General features: G+C 35.7%; 1 protein-coding gene across 10 annotated transcripts in view; it reads left to right on the top strand.

Moving 5' to 3' along the window:
* Positions 1–763: 763 nt before the first annotated feature.
* Positions 764–14,213, top strand: part of LOC114472031 (sodium bicarbonate cotransporter 3-like) — a 52,145-nt gene continuing 38,695 nt past the window's right edge. For 5 of the 10 annotated variants that reach the window (XM_028461080.1, XM_028461084.1, XM_028461081.1 and 2 more), the window contains exon 1: positions 765–942. In XM_028461080.1, the coding sequence (XP_028316881.1) occupies positions 901–942 (42 nt within the window). In that variant the 5' untranslated portion in view covers positions 765–900. Of the gene's footprint in view, positions 943–11,906; positions 12,198–14,213 lie in introns of those variants that run through there. The other 5 variants (XM_028461083.1, XM_028461077.1, XM_028461086.1 and 2 more) reach the window with 3 other exon arrangements.

Here is a 14,213-nt window from a genome sequence, read left to right as displayed (position 1 = left end):
ATGATATAGAACAGTGGTTCTCAAACTTGTTTTGCTCAAATACCCCTTTCTCTTCTTTCTGAATATATGTACCAGCTTTGTCCAACTACAACATTTTGCACAGAATTCAATGAAAAAACTACTATACAAGCAAAACGATGGAATGAATGAGTGATAACTCAGATTTTAAAGAGTCTTATTTTGTAAGTAAGTGGAATGAAACAGTATTTAGTGTCACATGAATTGATTTATTTGTTATAGTTTTTATCATTTACAGTCATCTCTCATTTGGTTTGGGACCAAAACTGACCCTTGTGTTTTAAGTTCCTGTTCTAATTAACGTCATTTCATCATCATTATTATGAATATCGATTTTAACTTAAAATAACATTATAAAACCCCATATTTGTCTGCTCTCTCTCCCCTAGGGGTACACGTACCCCCATCTGAGAAACGCTGATACAGAACATGCTGTTTTACATGAATTTGCCTGAAATAAAAGAACAATTAACTAAATGTGAGGAAAGTGAGCAATAAAACAGTGACTGAGTTTTTACATTCGTCACCCTCACCCATGATATAACAGGGTGAAGGAGCTCGAATAAAAAAGGGTTAATTAGATACAAATGTTCAAAAAAAGGCGTTTTGGAATAAGAATGAAAAGGTTCCCACCTTTTTGTTACGTAGGCGCATTCTATTGGCCGATTTTCGCCGGTATTGAACGTGGATTGGCTGAAACGTGTTGTCAATCATTTTTTAGGGGCGGAGTTTTGAGTGTGTCGCTTTGGAAAATCAGAGTCTGCCCCCACCGTTAAACAGAAGTGTCACCCATAACTAACCGGCTTTTACTGTACAGTGAACATCCACCACCGGCAGAACGAGCTCAACAACGGAAGCTGCGAGGCTGCCGTGCGGGGAAACATGGACGAACACACGGAACAAATGAGACCTCTGTTAAGAACAGTGAGTACAACAGCCGAGCGTTCCCCCCCGGCTCAGTGACATAGTAACAGCTCTTTGTCTGTTTGCACCTTGTTGTAGCTGTTATAAAGTCAGGGATGCTTGGGAGTCAGATTCACGTTCACCATCCGGACACCGCTATTGTTAGCCGGCTTCCCCCTCCTGACACGTGTTAGGGCTTCAACTTGGTCCTAACTTCGTAAAGTGTAGTTTATACATCGTGAAATCCCCGGAAACATGCCTCGTGTACTGGTTGCAGCTGGTTTACTGGTTTCTAAGTTTCTCACAGCTTTTTACTAATGAATTAACCGACTTCACTTATTGTTACTGTAGCTAAGTTTGGGAGATGTGTTTTAGCTGGCAACACTTATCTCATTTTCCCCTCGTTAGGTCTGATTCATTAATGTAATAATATAACAGTTATACCATCTTAATTATTACAGCCTCTAATCATCAGTTTCAGTTAAAAAAAATACTTTATCCATTACAAATGAGAATGTCACGTGTTCACTACAAGGACTGATCAGAATAAATCAAGCACTCTCAGATATATGAAAGTCAATCAATGTCTTCTATTCTTTTATTTATTTGATCGTAGTTTGTCTTTAATCTGAAATAAATATCCATTTTTACTTGATTAAATGTCATTTGTCATGTCTATATAGCACATGTCACGTGATGATTTTGAAATGTGTCAAACCTAAGGCCCTGGGGCCAAATCTGGTCCTATGGAGAATAGAGCTGGGTATCATGGCCAATTTCCTGAAACAATTCGATTTTGATTAATAAGATTTTTGAGTAAAGTAAAGTTTATGTTGAATTACAAGGCAATGAGAATTCTATATTGCTCCTTTATTTTGCCATATTTAATGTATTGTTTGGAGATATGGGGTAATTCTTATATCACTAATTTAACGCCCTTATTTATTTTGCAAAAAAGGGCTATAAGAATAATGAATGGAGTTGCTCCAAGAGAGCATACCACAGGACTGTTTCTGAGGTCAGGACTACTCAAACTGATGGACTTGGTTGCTTTACAAACTTTATTAGTTGTTCATAAAGCAAAACACTGTCTGTTACCGCATGGACTTCAAACCCTTTTTACTGTAAACAGTGAGACAAGCAGAAGAAATAATGACTTAAAACAACCTTTTGCAGGAAATACCCTCAAAAAAATGTGTCTCAGTATCTGGTGTGATACAATGGAACTCTCTAGAAAATGATCTAAAATGTTGTTCAAATATTCTTTAATTCAAAAATAAGTATAAACAGCACATACTTAACTTGTATAAAGATGAATGTGAAAATTGTTAAATTTACAACAACTGTTGTTTTAGCAAAATCATTTATAATAATTGAGAAATAAAATATAAAAAATAATAAAAAAAAGTGAAAATTGTTAAAATCGAAAGTTGATTATATCTGTTCTGGGCTATTGTTATCTTTTGGCATTGGTGAGGCCATCTAATTTATAACGTTTTTGTTAAGAATGGGGTAGGAGTTTATAAGATTTTTTTCTTCATCCTACTCCTGTTCTTCTTTTCATGGAATGTATTATTGTTGTGTTTGCTGGATTGTTGTACCAATTTATGTTGCATTACCATGAAAAAAGAATAAATAAAATGAAATGAAAAATGAAATGAATATATTATTCACGATTCGATTTAGTAATGATCTTTCAAATTTAACTTGAATATTAATAAGATGGTTCCAAACTTTTGACTTAAGTTTGGACGGCTTACCCTGCGGAGCTTCGTCTTCAATGTTTACACTGAATTGAATAGGGATAGACCGATATGGATTTTTTAGGGCCGATGCCAGTTTTTTTCCCATCAGCCTTAGCCGATGACCGATATGGACTGCCGATTTTCTTAAGCCGATATTTGGAGCCGATACTACTTTTGCTCCCTCAATTTACATCATAAAAAATACATAATGATGATAACAAATGGTACAAGTCTCATTTTTTTTAATTTTTTTTTTTAAAAAGGAACATTTATTGAAATTAACAAAGTTGAGGTAGAATGACAAGTAAAAAATATTTAACAAACATTAAAAACAGGTGACGTAGAACAAGTAAAAAATATTTAACAAATATTAAAAACAGGTGATGTAGAACAAGTAAAAAATATTTAACAAACATTAAAAACAGGTGACGTAGAACAAGTATAAAATATTTAACAAATATTAAAAACAGGTGATTCAGAACAAGTATAAAATATTTAACAAATATTAAAAACAGGTGATGTAGAAAAAGTAAAAAAATATTTAACAAATATTAAAAACAGGTGATGTAGAACAAGTAAAAAATATTTAACAAATGTTAAAAACAGGTGATGTAGAACAAGTATAAAATATTTAACAAATATTAAAAATAGGTGATGTAAAAAAAATATTTAACAAATATTAAAAACAGGTGATGTAGAACAAGTAAAAAATATTTAACAAATATTAAAAACAGGTGATGTAGAAAAGTAAAAAATATTTAACAAACATTAAAAACAGGTGATTCAGAACAAGTAAAAAATATTTAACAAACATTAAAAACAGGTGACGTAGAACAAGTATAAAATATTTAACAAATATTAAAAACAGGTGATTCAGAACAAGTATAAAATATTTAACAAATATTAAAAACAGGTGATGTAGAAAAAGTAAAAAAATATTTAACAAATATTAAAAACAGGTGATGTAGAACAAGTAAAAAATATTTAACAAATGTTAAAAACAGGTGATGTAGAACAAGTATAAAATATTTAACAAATATTAAAAATAGGTGATGTAAAAAAAATATTTAACAAATATTAAAAACAGGTGATGTAGAACAAGTAAAAAATATTTAACAAATATTAAAAACAGGTGATGTAGAAAAAGTAAAAAATATTTAACAAACATTAAAAACAGGTGATTCAGAACAAGTAAAAAATATTTAACAAACATTAAAAACAGGTGACGTAGAACAAGTATAAAATATTTAACAAATATTAAAAACAGGTGATTCAGAACAAGTATAAAATATTTAACAAATATTAAAAACAGGTGATGTAGAAAAAGTAAAAAAATATTTAACAAATATTAAAAACAGGTGATGTAGAACAAGTAAAAAATATTTAACAAATGTTAAAAACAGGTGATGTAGAACAAGTATGAAATATTTAACAAATATTAAAAACAGGTGATGTAGAACAAGTATAAAATATTTAACAAATATTAAAAACAGGTGATGTAGAACAAGTAAAAAATATTTAACAAATGTTAAAAACAGGTGATGTAGAACAAGTATAAAATATTTAACAAATATTAAAAATAGGTGATGTAAAAAAAATATTTAACAAATATTAAAAACAGGTGATGTAGAGCAAGTAAAAAAACATTTAACAAATATTAATAGCAGGTGATGTAGAACAAGTATAAAATATTTAACAAATATTAAAAGTGTGCTGTTGGAACGTTTACCGAAGGGTTAGATTTAGGGTTAGGGTCACGTGACCTAAACTGGCCAATGACTGACCTATCACGTGTCCTAAACTAGCCAATGGGGGGCGCTGCATACAAATAGAATATCGGTATATTGATTCTGCAACCGTATGGATAGCTACTGCCAATATTAAAAACAGGCAATGTAGAACAAGAACAAGTAAGAAATATTTCTGCTCTCTGTAAATAATGCGGATCGATGATGCTGATACACTTAAGAAACGCAAAAATCGGCCGATAATATCGTCCGACCGATGTATCGGTCTATCACTAGAATTGAATGTACTCTCGCATTGAGCAGGCACAGTAGTAGTCGAATTTGGTAACACCAGAATATTGTGAGAGTCTACTGGGGTTAGGGTAAAAAAAAAAAAAAAGAATCAAATTCAGCACCTATGAATCGATTTCAAAATTTCATTGAAATCATTTCAAGAACGATTAAATCAAGTTTTTCACTCAGGTCTAATGGAAAATCCAGTTTGGCCTGCCAGGAGAAAATAAAAATAAAAAAGGAAAAAGAAACAATAATCATGTTTAACATACCAAACTATTCAGTTGCTCAGCCGCTCTAAAGTATTTTACTGTTTTGGTGCATGTGTTTTTGGTGTCATTTTGTTGTTGTTTGTCTGTTCTTTTCATTATTCAGTATATTTTTCTCTCAATTATTGTGTTATTGTGTGATCATGTTGTGAGTTGCTGGTAATATTTAGTGTGTTTATAATTTTTAACTAAAAATAATGCTTTAATTTGTTAATTTTCCTCTCTTTCTCAAGTACCCCTGTAGTGCCATCACGTACCCCTGGGGTACACTGCATTAGAGTAGGGGTTTTCAACTGGTCTCACCCTGGGACCCACATTTTTCCACGGTCGTTAAATCACTTCCCACTTTTTTTTTTTTTTTTTTTTTTTTAGAATTCAACCAACCAAATTAAATTTTTCAAAAAAAGCTGTTGAAAACACACACACACACACATATATAATATTTTTAAAACAAATCTATATATTTTTTTCCTTGCAACATACATTTTACAGCATGCCCGTCAAAAGAAAAGTTGCTTTCAAAATAAAAGACAAGTCCATCGTGAGAGACATTAAATATTTGTAAAGTTTTTGACCATCTGTCCGCGACCCACCCAGTACAGGTCTGCGACCCACTTTTGGGTCCTGACCCACCAGTTGAGAATCACTGCTTTAGAGCATTAAACACCACATCCCCCCAAAAAAGAAACTGACTGCAGGGCCAAGTTTAAAATGCACTCTGTGCCTGACATCAGTGCTGGTGTAGGGTTGTCCACTACTATGTTGGTGTTATGTATGCGCCTACGCAAGCATGAAATTGTAAATGCTTGTGAGGAAACTCAACTCCATCGCAGATGACAGTTAGAACAGTTTACTCCTTTCACTCTCCCCCCATGAATCTGGCCTCACAGGCCGTAATTCAGCCGTCTGATGCCAAATAAATGTGTTTATCATATGTTTACATATGGAATGAAAATACCAGAAAGCAAACCATTGTTAATTTTGAGTTAGCCATTCAGCTACTGTTTACATAATGTCGTTTTAAACAAGAAACTATTGTTATATTCAACCTTCTGGTTTACTACAGTGTTACTAGGAAAGATTTAAATAACTTTCTGTCAAAGTGAAACTGTTTGAGTCGTACAAAGAAGGTGTGGCTTAATCATTTTAGTCAGTGATTGTGTCAAATACAGCTACAGTAAATACCATCTTTAGGAATCTTGCGTAAACTCCTGTCCTACTGGGTAATTTTTAAAAATTTGTTATTAAAACATTTTTAATCGTAGTGGCAGTATAAAAATCATCATAACTCCATGGGTTTTATAATTCATTGTGTTGTGTAATCTAAAACTTATAGCAAAAAGTTTAAAAAGACAGATACAAGTCAGAAAAGTCACAAAAGACCAAACGGCTTAATTTGTGTTTAATCCATGACGTTTAGAGCCTTTGATTATCAGTCATTGCAGAAAAAAGACTGTAATTACAGAACTCACTTACTGAAACAGAAACGACAATATTTGAATGAATATTATCCTTCTATCTATGGCTCTATCTCCATTTGTCATTGGGAGCAAGGCGGGGGTAGACCCTGGTTGGACGCCAGGGCTTGAACCCAGGACCTTCTTGCTGTGAGGCAGGCGTACTAGTAACCACTACTCTATCAAGCAGAAATTGCAATATGATGCAGAAAGAACATATCTTCACATGCATGTTTTTTGAGAATAATACGCATTTCCAAAATATTTTTTGTTGTAAAGCAGGTGGTTTAGTGCGGGCAGACACTGCGCAAATGTTTCAATTGTTGTACTCGGCTCCAGCTCAAACTGTGCGGCTCAATTGCAGAGTCTGAATGTTCGCAGCTCACGATTCATGTTCTCACACTATACGGACCAACACTCTGACACAATCTGACTGCTCAAACTGTACTTCCATACACGACACGTCAGGGTTTTGTTTCTGGAAATGCAACGTACAATTTAGAAGAACTCTGAAGCGTTGCCATTAAAACAGAAGCAAAACAAGAACTCGGAAGTGGAGAGACACTCGTAAAACTCAGCAAAAAGAGCTTTAAAAAAAAGAAAAGGCGGCGATGCATTTTTACCAGGAACTGGCTGGATAGACGTGGGCAGTACGGTCCGTCAATTCTACAGCGGTCCTAATCTTTGGGTGTCTCACGATTTGATTCCGATTCTTAGGGTCATGATTTGATTCAAAATCGGTTCTATTACCAGGTCACGTTTTCATAGTTTTGATTATTCAACTTCAGGTTAGTTTTATTCTTACTTCAGTTTTAGTTAGGTTAAAAATTTTAATAAAGAAAATTACAATTGAAGCTCGGGTAGGCGATTTCCTCCAGATACATTTTTTAAGTTTTTGGTTGAAATTGTCTTTATGTCCTGACAGAAATTAAGATTTTATGTGCTCTGAAAAAGGAATGAAGAAAATCCATCTACTTTAGCAGCTGTAAACCTGTAATAACTTCGACCAATGGAAAAAAACTAACCGTTTTTTTTAACCAATCACGTCCCCCTGCTCGTTCTCGACCCCTCGCATGCACAAGCTCACACTGAAAGCGCGTCACCGCTGACATAAAGTTTATTGTTTACATACTGCTGAATATGACATGAGACAACAAAGTTTCTACACAATACGAGCGATGAGCTGAGCTCCTCTTCTGCAGCAGCGGTGCACGTGCATGTGAGTGAGACGGAGCAAAGGGGCGAGGGGGGTAAAGCCGGAGCCATCAGGAAGGCTACATTCAAAATCATGCTAGCTTTTGAAAATCGCCTACCCTACCTTTAAAGCTGATGGTTGATAAAATTAACAATAATCCATCCACTGCTTGATATATTTCAGTACGTTGTTGAATTCAATTAATAGTATCCGAGACCAGGTGGTGTGGCAGGTTTTTGTTAGCTACTGGTGCAATCATTAACTACATCATCATTATCAGTGAAGATAAGGGGAGCTTTTCATTTTCTTCCGCTATTGATGATTTTGAGGGGATTTGGTAAGTAGTAACAGTTGAACATAATTTCACTTAGAAGTGTGTGGGTAAACGATTTAGAAAATGTAATCAAAGTCTCCAATATTAAATGCTATCAATGGTGGGTCTGGAAGGTGATCGTGAAACCAGGAGCTTGGTTTTTGAATAAAAGCCAAAAAACATGGGGATCAGTAACGTATCACAGGCATTAAGAATTTGACCTTTGCCCTCTAATCCTCTTTCCAGTGTGTAGAAATTCACTCTCCCTTACACTGTTGAAAGATGATGTCGCAGTAGTTTACTGAACGCTGATAAGCACAACCACCTAGCATTTTTTAAACCATTCGTAGATTGTTCATAAAAAAAGAAGTCTGAATGATGAAATGAATGTGTTTGAGCTATTAGGGAATGTTTTATTATTTGCTGATGAATACATTTTGATACTTTCCTTTTATTCTAGATCATTCCATAGATTTTTATTTGGTTCCTCTTATCCCATAATAAGGTCAATAAGAGACTGGGTCAGAATTTCTTTTCTGAATATTCCAGTAGCCTTTGCTTTTCATAAAAAGCACAGCAAAGTTTTTCATTTATACTAGGCCTTCAAATAAAACAAAACATGCATCCAAAAAAAAGCTAAAGTTCATTAAAGGGGAGGTATGATGAAAAAATCACGTTATAATGGTTTTGCTACAGTGATATACATCCCTTTAGCCTCATTCAGAGGCCCAAAGTTGAAAAAGTTCTTCCACATTTTGTAAAAAGTCAGCTTTAAACGGGCGAGTTGGATTTTGCCCACGTTGGTAGGTGACGTCACCTAACACGCCTCCTAGAATCTGAGCTCCTCCCTCTCCAACTATCTAACAGCTAAAACAATGCTGCGGTTTAATATAGAATGTATATTATACTTTATTGCCATATATGTAAATGCAGACCACTACTTTTTCTGCTGCTGATCATGTTGGGAGTCACTGCTTGGAGCCACGGCCATTGTTTACACACATCAGCTGTTTTTTGTTTACAGAAAGCACTAATGGAGATACTTATTCATTTACATTGTTATGTTGACACTTATTTACAGAAATGTTGCATTAAAATAGTGTCACTGTTCATAGGACACTTTTTCAATTTATTGTCTTTCAGAGATGTAAAATAAAAACATATCGATAATCACAGTATCGTCATATTGTGAGATAATCGTTATCGTGAGCTTTGTATTGCGTATCGTATTACGAGGTACCCAGAGGTTCCCACCCTTAGTTCACTGCGCGTTGTTTGATTGCGTCATTGCGTCACACAGTATCTACTCGGCCTTGCTTTTAACTTACAAAACCGAAGGCCAAATGTTGTTTTTTTTTCGATAAAAAAGAGAAGAATATCCTTTAAGAAAAGCTCAAATCAGACGAGTTTGAATTAACATCATGAGCAAAAATATCAGTGATATCAGCTATAGTTAAGCTCTACCAGTACTCACATTTGAAATAGATGCACCCAACTTTGGTTTACTAGGCAAGGCAAGGCAAATTTATTTGTATAGCGCATTTCATACGCATTTCATACAAAACATTCAACAGCTTAAAAACAAAAAGAACCTTTAAAATCATCAATAAAATCAATTAAAATCATCAACAAACACATTATATCAACAACATGACCAAAAATCTCCCTCTCAATCATACGCAGTAGAGAAAAAAAAGTTCCATTAACTTTGATTTAAAAATGTTCACATTGGATGCTGACTTCAGCTCTGCTGGCAGTTTGTTCCACTTCTTTGCAGAATAACAACTAAAAGCAGCATCACCATGTTTACTGTGAGCTCTGTAGCAAGCATTATATGCTTATAAGGGGCGGGGAAAAGCATATCCAGGCTTGCCATTGGCTTTTGAAGATATTACAACCAATCAGGGTGCTGAATTTGGTTATAATATACAAGCAATTCTTTTGGCTTGACTATTACTACTAGTAAACTAAAAACAGTCTACTAATACTACTAATGAGTTTTTGAGTGTACTTGTAAAGAACATTTTAGTTTTTACTAGTATATGTTTTGACGGATCAACTCGCGAGTAGACCTTACTAAAAATCAACTACTCATAGACAGTTTTGTGTTAATTGTAGTACTACTGAAGCTTTGAGTTTTTGCCAGTACGATTTTGCTTTATTAGTATGGACTACCTGCGCACTAGTATGCCAAAAGCCTTTACTTTACATACCAGCCTGTCATTGCCCGATCCCGTTAGATCTCGGAAGCTAAGCAGGTCTGAGCCTGGTTAGTGGGGTGGCAGTCCCCTCAGTGGTATCTGTCATTGTGTCCCTGGGCAAGGCACTTCACCCACATTGCCTAGTATGATTGTCGTGCATGAGTGAGTGTTGGTGGTGGTCGGATGGGCCGATGGCGCACTTTGGCAGCCTCGCCTCCGTCAGTCTGCCCCAGGGCAGCTGTGGCTACAATAGTAGTTTACCACCACTAAGTGTGGAGTAAAAGAATAATCCCTTAATTCTGTAAAAAGTGTCTTTGAGTGTCCAAAAAAGCGCTTTATAAAATTGATGCATTATTATTATGATTGTTATACAAAATCTCACGAGTAGTACTAGTCAGGGTCCCCACTGTCATGAAATTTCTGGAAAAGTTATGGAATTTGAAAAAAAAAAAAAAAGATTTTCCAGTCTTGAAAAGTCATGGAATATTCAAACTGTTTTGGAAATATAGCCTATTTTATTTTAATGTTTAAAATATGTTAAACCCCAAAGATGTTAAGCATTATCTTAAAGTGAAAGTGCTGCATACCGGCAGCTAATTGAGCGGAAATCACAAGCTCTCACAAATTCACACAGATTTTCTCTCCGCCTCATTTATAAAACTGTGCGTAGGTAAGATCACTTCAGCTTCAAAAACCAGGAAATGCAGACGCAAAAAAAAAGATCTTAGTGCTTCAGAACTAAGTCCCCGCCCCTTTTTGGCATATGATGCTTTTATGTACTTCTAGTGACACTTTGCTTCACTAGTAAAGTCTACTCACGCACAAGTAAACCAAAATATAGTACACAATAGAGCTTAATTATGGTTGATATCACTGATTTCAAACATATAATCAAATGGCTTTCATAGTTTTTTCATATTTGATTTAACTGATGCCAATTGGAACAAGTGATGGTCTTGACCGTACCTGAATTAGTTTTTTACTTAATGTGGAGCTCTTGATTTTAATAGGGCTGAGGCAAATAGTCGTGGGTTTTGTTTGGTCAGTCATGTGTTGTTTATTATGTATTTTGATAAAGAAAGCTCACCCTGTTGATCTGAATTAACCTGGTGCTTTGGCTCAAGGCAGTTGTAGCCATTAGATGTCACTCTTTCTGTTCATCTATGCTTTAAATTGCAGTCCTTATTAAGATGAATCCTAATTTAAGGTTTGGTTTTAATTTTGTCTTTAACATTTAAGTGTTCGGAGCACTCGGAACTCTGCGTCACAGGTTTAAGATGCATCGTCCACACATTTTGTGGCCAGATTAGAAAATAAACCCTTTGATCACTGCTCGGGTTTCAGAAATATGTCACCCTAGCCCATACTACAAATCCTCCTGATGCATCGGGGAAGCACATGAGCCGCTATTGTGTAATTACCTGTTGTTGAGTGACGGACCTAACATTGGAGCAACAGTAGTACCAGGAATGTCAAAGGGATTGGTGCACTTCTATTAGCATAAATGAATACATACTATAGCTTAGCTATATGTTCCTTTTCAATTCACTACAGCCCCGTGAGGAATGCCGAGCACACACACGTGGGCTTGTTTCTATTTATCTGAAGGGGGTGGCTCTCCATTTGTGACCTGAATACCTCAGCGGGTGATCATTTGTATGTCCTCCAAATGTCTACTGTGTGTGCGTCCACCATGCAGTGGTGTGTGCGTGTTTGTTTTTAAGCTCTTGGCCTAGGCAAATAAAATATTCATGGAGGCATGGTGGGATTGGCTTGTGTGTAAAGAGCAGGATGGTTGGGTAGAGCAGAGCACTGTCTTCTCAAACAGCCCTCTCTCTCTCTGTCTCTCTCTCTCTCTCTTTCTCTCTCTCTCTCTTTCTTCCTCGCTCACTATAAAGAGATGCAGGGAGGTAGAGGGAAGAGACTGGTGCGACACTGTCTCTGTTAACGCTTAGCTCACACACACACACATCCTGCATCAGGTAGACAACGCTGATTATTGACCCTCCTGTTTGCTCTTCGTGGATGTTTTAGTCTCAATGGATGGACAGCGCAAGGGGGAACATGAGCTCACGGTACGTCTGCTTCCTCACCATGTATGATTCTGTTGTGTGTCCTGATCTGCATTTGAATAGCTCGCAGTGCCGATCGTGTGTGTGTTTCCTTTATTTTCGCAATATCCGCTTACGTTTCTCCTCCGTGAAGTGAGAACTATAGTCCACATTAATGAATAGTGCAGGTGGTCGCTGTGTTTTGTCCAGAGTGATGAAAGTGAAAGGAGGGGGTGAGGAGGCTGCAGTCTCAGTGGAAAATGCTTCTTGAAATGGAAACGTTTTTTTCTTTGCGATCTTTTACGTCCTTGAGCCGCAGGAAGGGGAGACAAACACCAAAGACAATTATGGCTGCTTGAAGGAGTGGGACAAGGAGAAAAGGATGGACTGACTAAAGAACTGTGGAATAAAAGGGGGGAAATGCTGTCAATAGAGAAGGAAAAGCACTTTATTGGAAATTTCAGTTAATTTTAGCACAAATGTGCTAGCATATCTGCATGTACCCATTTAAATCAGAGTTTTATCACCTATCTTAAAGCAAGTAGATGGAAAGATCATTTACTTGCCGTATACCTCCTGGGAATCAAAGTAATTCGATTGATCCTCCTGTAAACTCAATATCCCACATCTGCCTGATTTAATTACATGTGGCACAAAAGACCTTCTAAACACATCATGGAAATCAAAAAGGAGAACAATGTTGGGTTTTTACTAGGGCTGGACGATTTTGTCCACAAAAAAATCTCAGATTTTTTCAAGAAAAATTTGAGTTTTGATTCGATTTTCCTCAGAAGTTAAAATGTATAGAACAATCCCAAAATAAAAAGTAAATGAGGGTCTGTCATTCAACAATTTCAAGCTTTAACCCACTTTTAAGCAAAAGCACAACAGCAACTTCACAGTAGCTAAAATGTTCTGACTAAGAAGTCAGATAACTACATATGTTATAACATTACAAATAATAATAAATAAATAAATAAAACTCTTCCCATAGCATTTGAGCATAGTTCAAATAAAAAATTAAACATGCCTGTGCCACACATATGTATAGCCTACTCAAAGGGTAACTTAACTTAACTTTAAAAACAGTCATCTCAGTGTGCTTTAACAAAATATAAAGTCCATAGTAAGAAAAAGAACCCAACAAGATCCACATGAACAAGCATTTAGCAAAAAAACTCCCTCTATTTTATAGGAAGAAATCTCCAGCAGAACCAGGGTCAGAGGTGGCAGCCATCTACTTATACTGGTTGGGTTAGTGAACAGAAGGACAAACAGGATAGGATAGAAGAATAGACCATTCGAGTGTCCCAGACTAGTTGAGCCATGAAGCAATGATCAGATGTAAACAGAGGGGGCTGGCTCACATCGCGCTACGGTAACCCACAAGGACGGAACTCGAAAAAGTCCGAAAAAACTGGTTGGAAAAAAAAAAAAAAAAAAAAAAAAAATATATATATATATATATATATATATATATATATCAAACTGTATCAAACATCAAACTGTTTTTACAAACAGTTTGATGTGAGAATAAGAAAGTTAAGGTGTTGGGAATTGTGAGCAGGCAGCACATGCTTGAGATTCCCAAAACATGAAGACCTGCTGGGAAGGCCTCAGTGACAGATACCACAGGGCTCAGTCAGAGGTCAGCTAAGGCTATTTTGGTGTCAAGGGGAAATACAATTTAATGCAAGGCTTTATGTTTACATCATAATGTAGAGATTTAGCTTATAATTCAAAGCATTTTAATGTTTAGTTGGTTGATTCATTGTTACATGTGTAACATGTAATCTGTTCTGTGTGTGAGGATTATTCTTTAGAAAGTTGAGGGTAAATTCTGACCCCTTTGATAAGGTCACCACCACACTCGTGACACTGATGAGGATAAGCAGGCACGTTTTAACATAGGCCTGAGTCAGTGAAGAGGTGAGAATAAGCAGACTTTTCTTTGCTTTCTGAGGGCCAAGTTTGACTTTGTTACGTATTTAAGATCTTAAACATGCATAGATTATAAAAAAACAAGAAAACACTTCTATT

This window comes from Gouania willdenowi, chromosome 11 (genome assembly GCF_900634775.1).
Source record: "Gouania willdenowi chromosome 11, fGouWil2.1, whole genome shotgun sequence".
Taxonomy (NCBI): domain Eukaryota; kingdom Metazoa; phylum Chordata; class Actinopteri; order Blenniiformes; family Gobiesocidae; genus Gouania; species Gouania willdenowi.
Note: the sequence above shows the minus strand (reverse complement) of the source record. Positions and strands in the feature narration are given on the sequence as shown.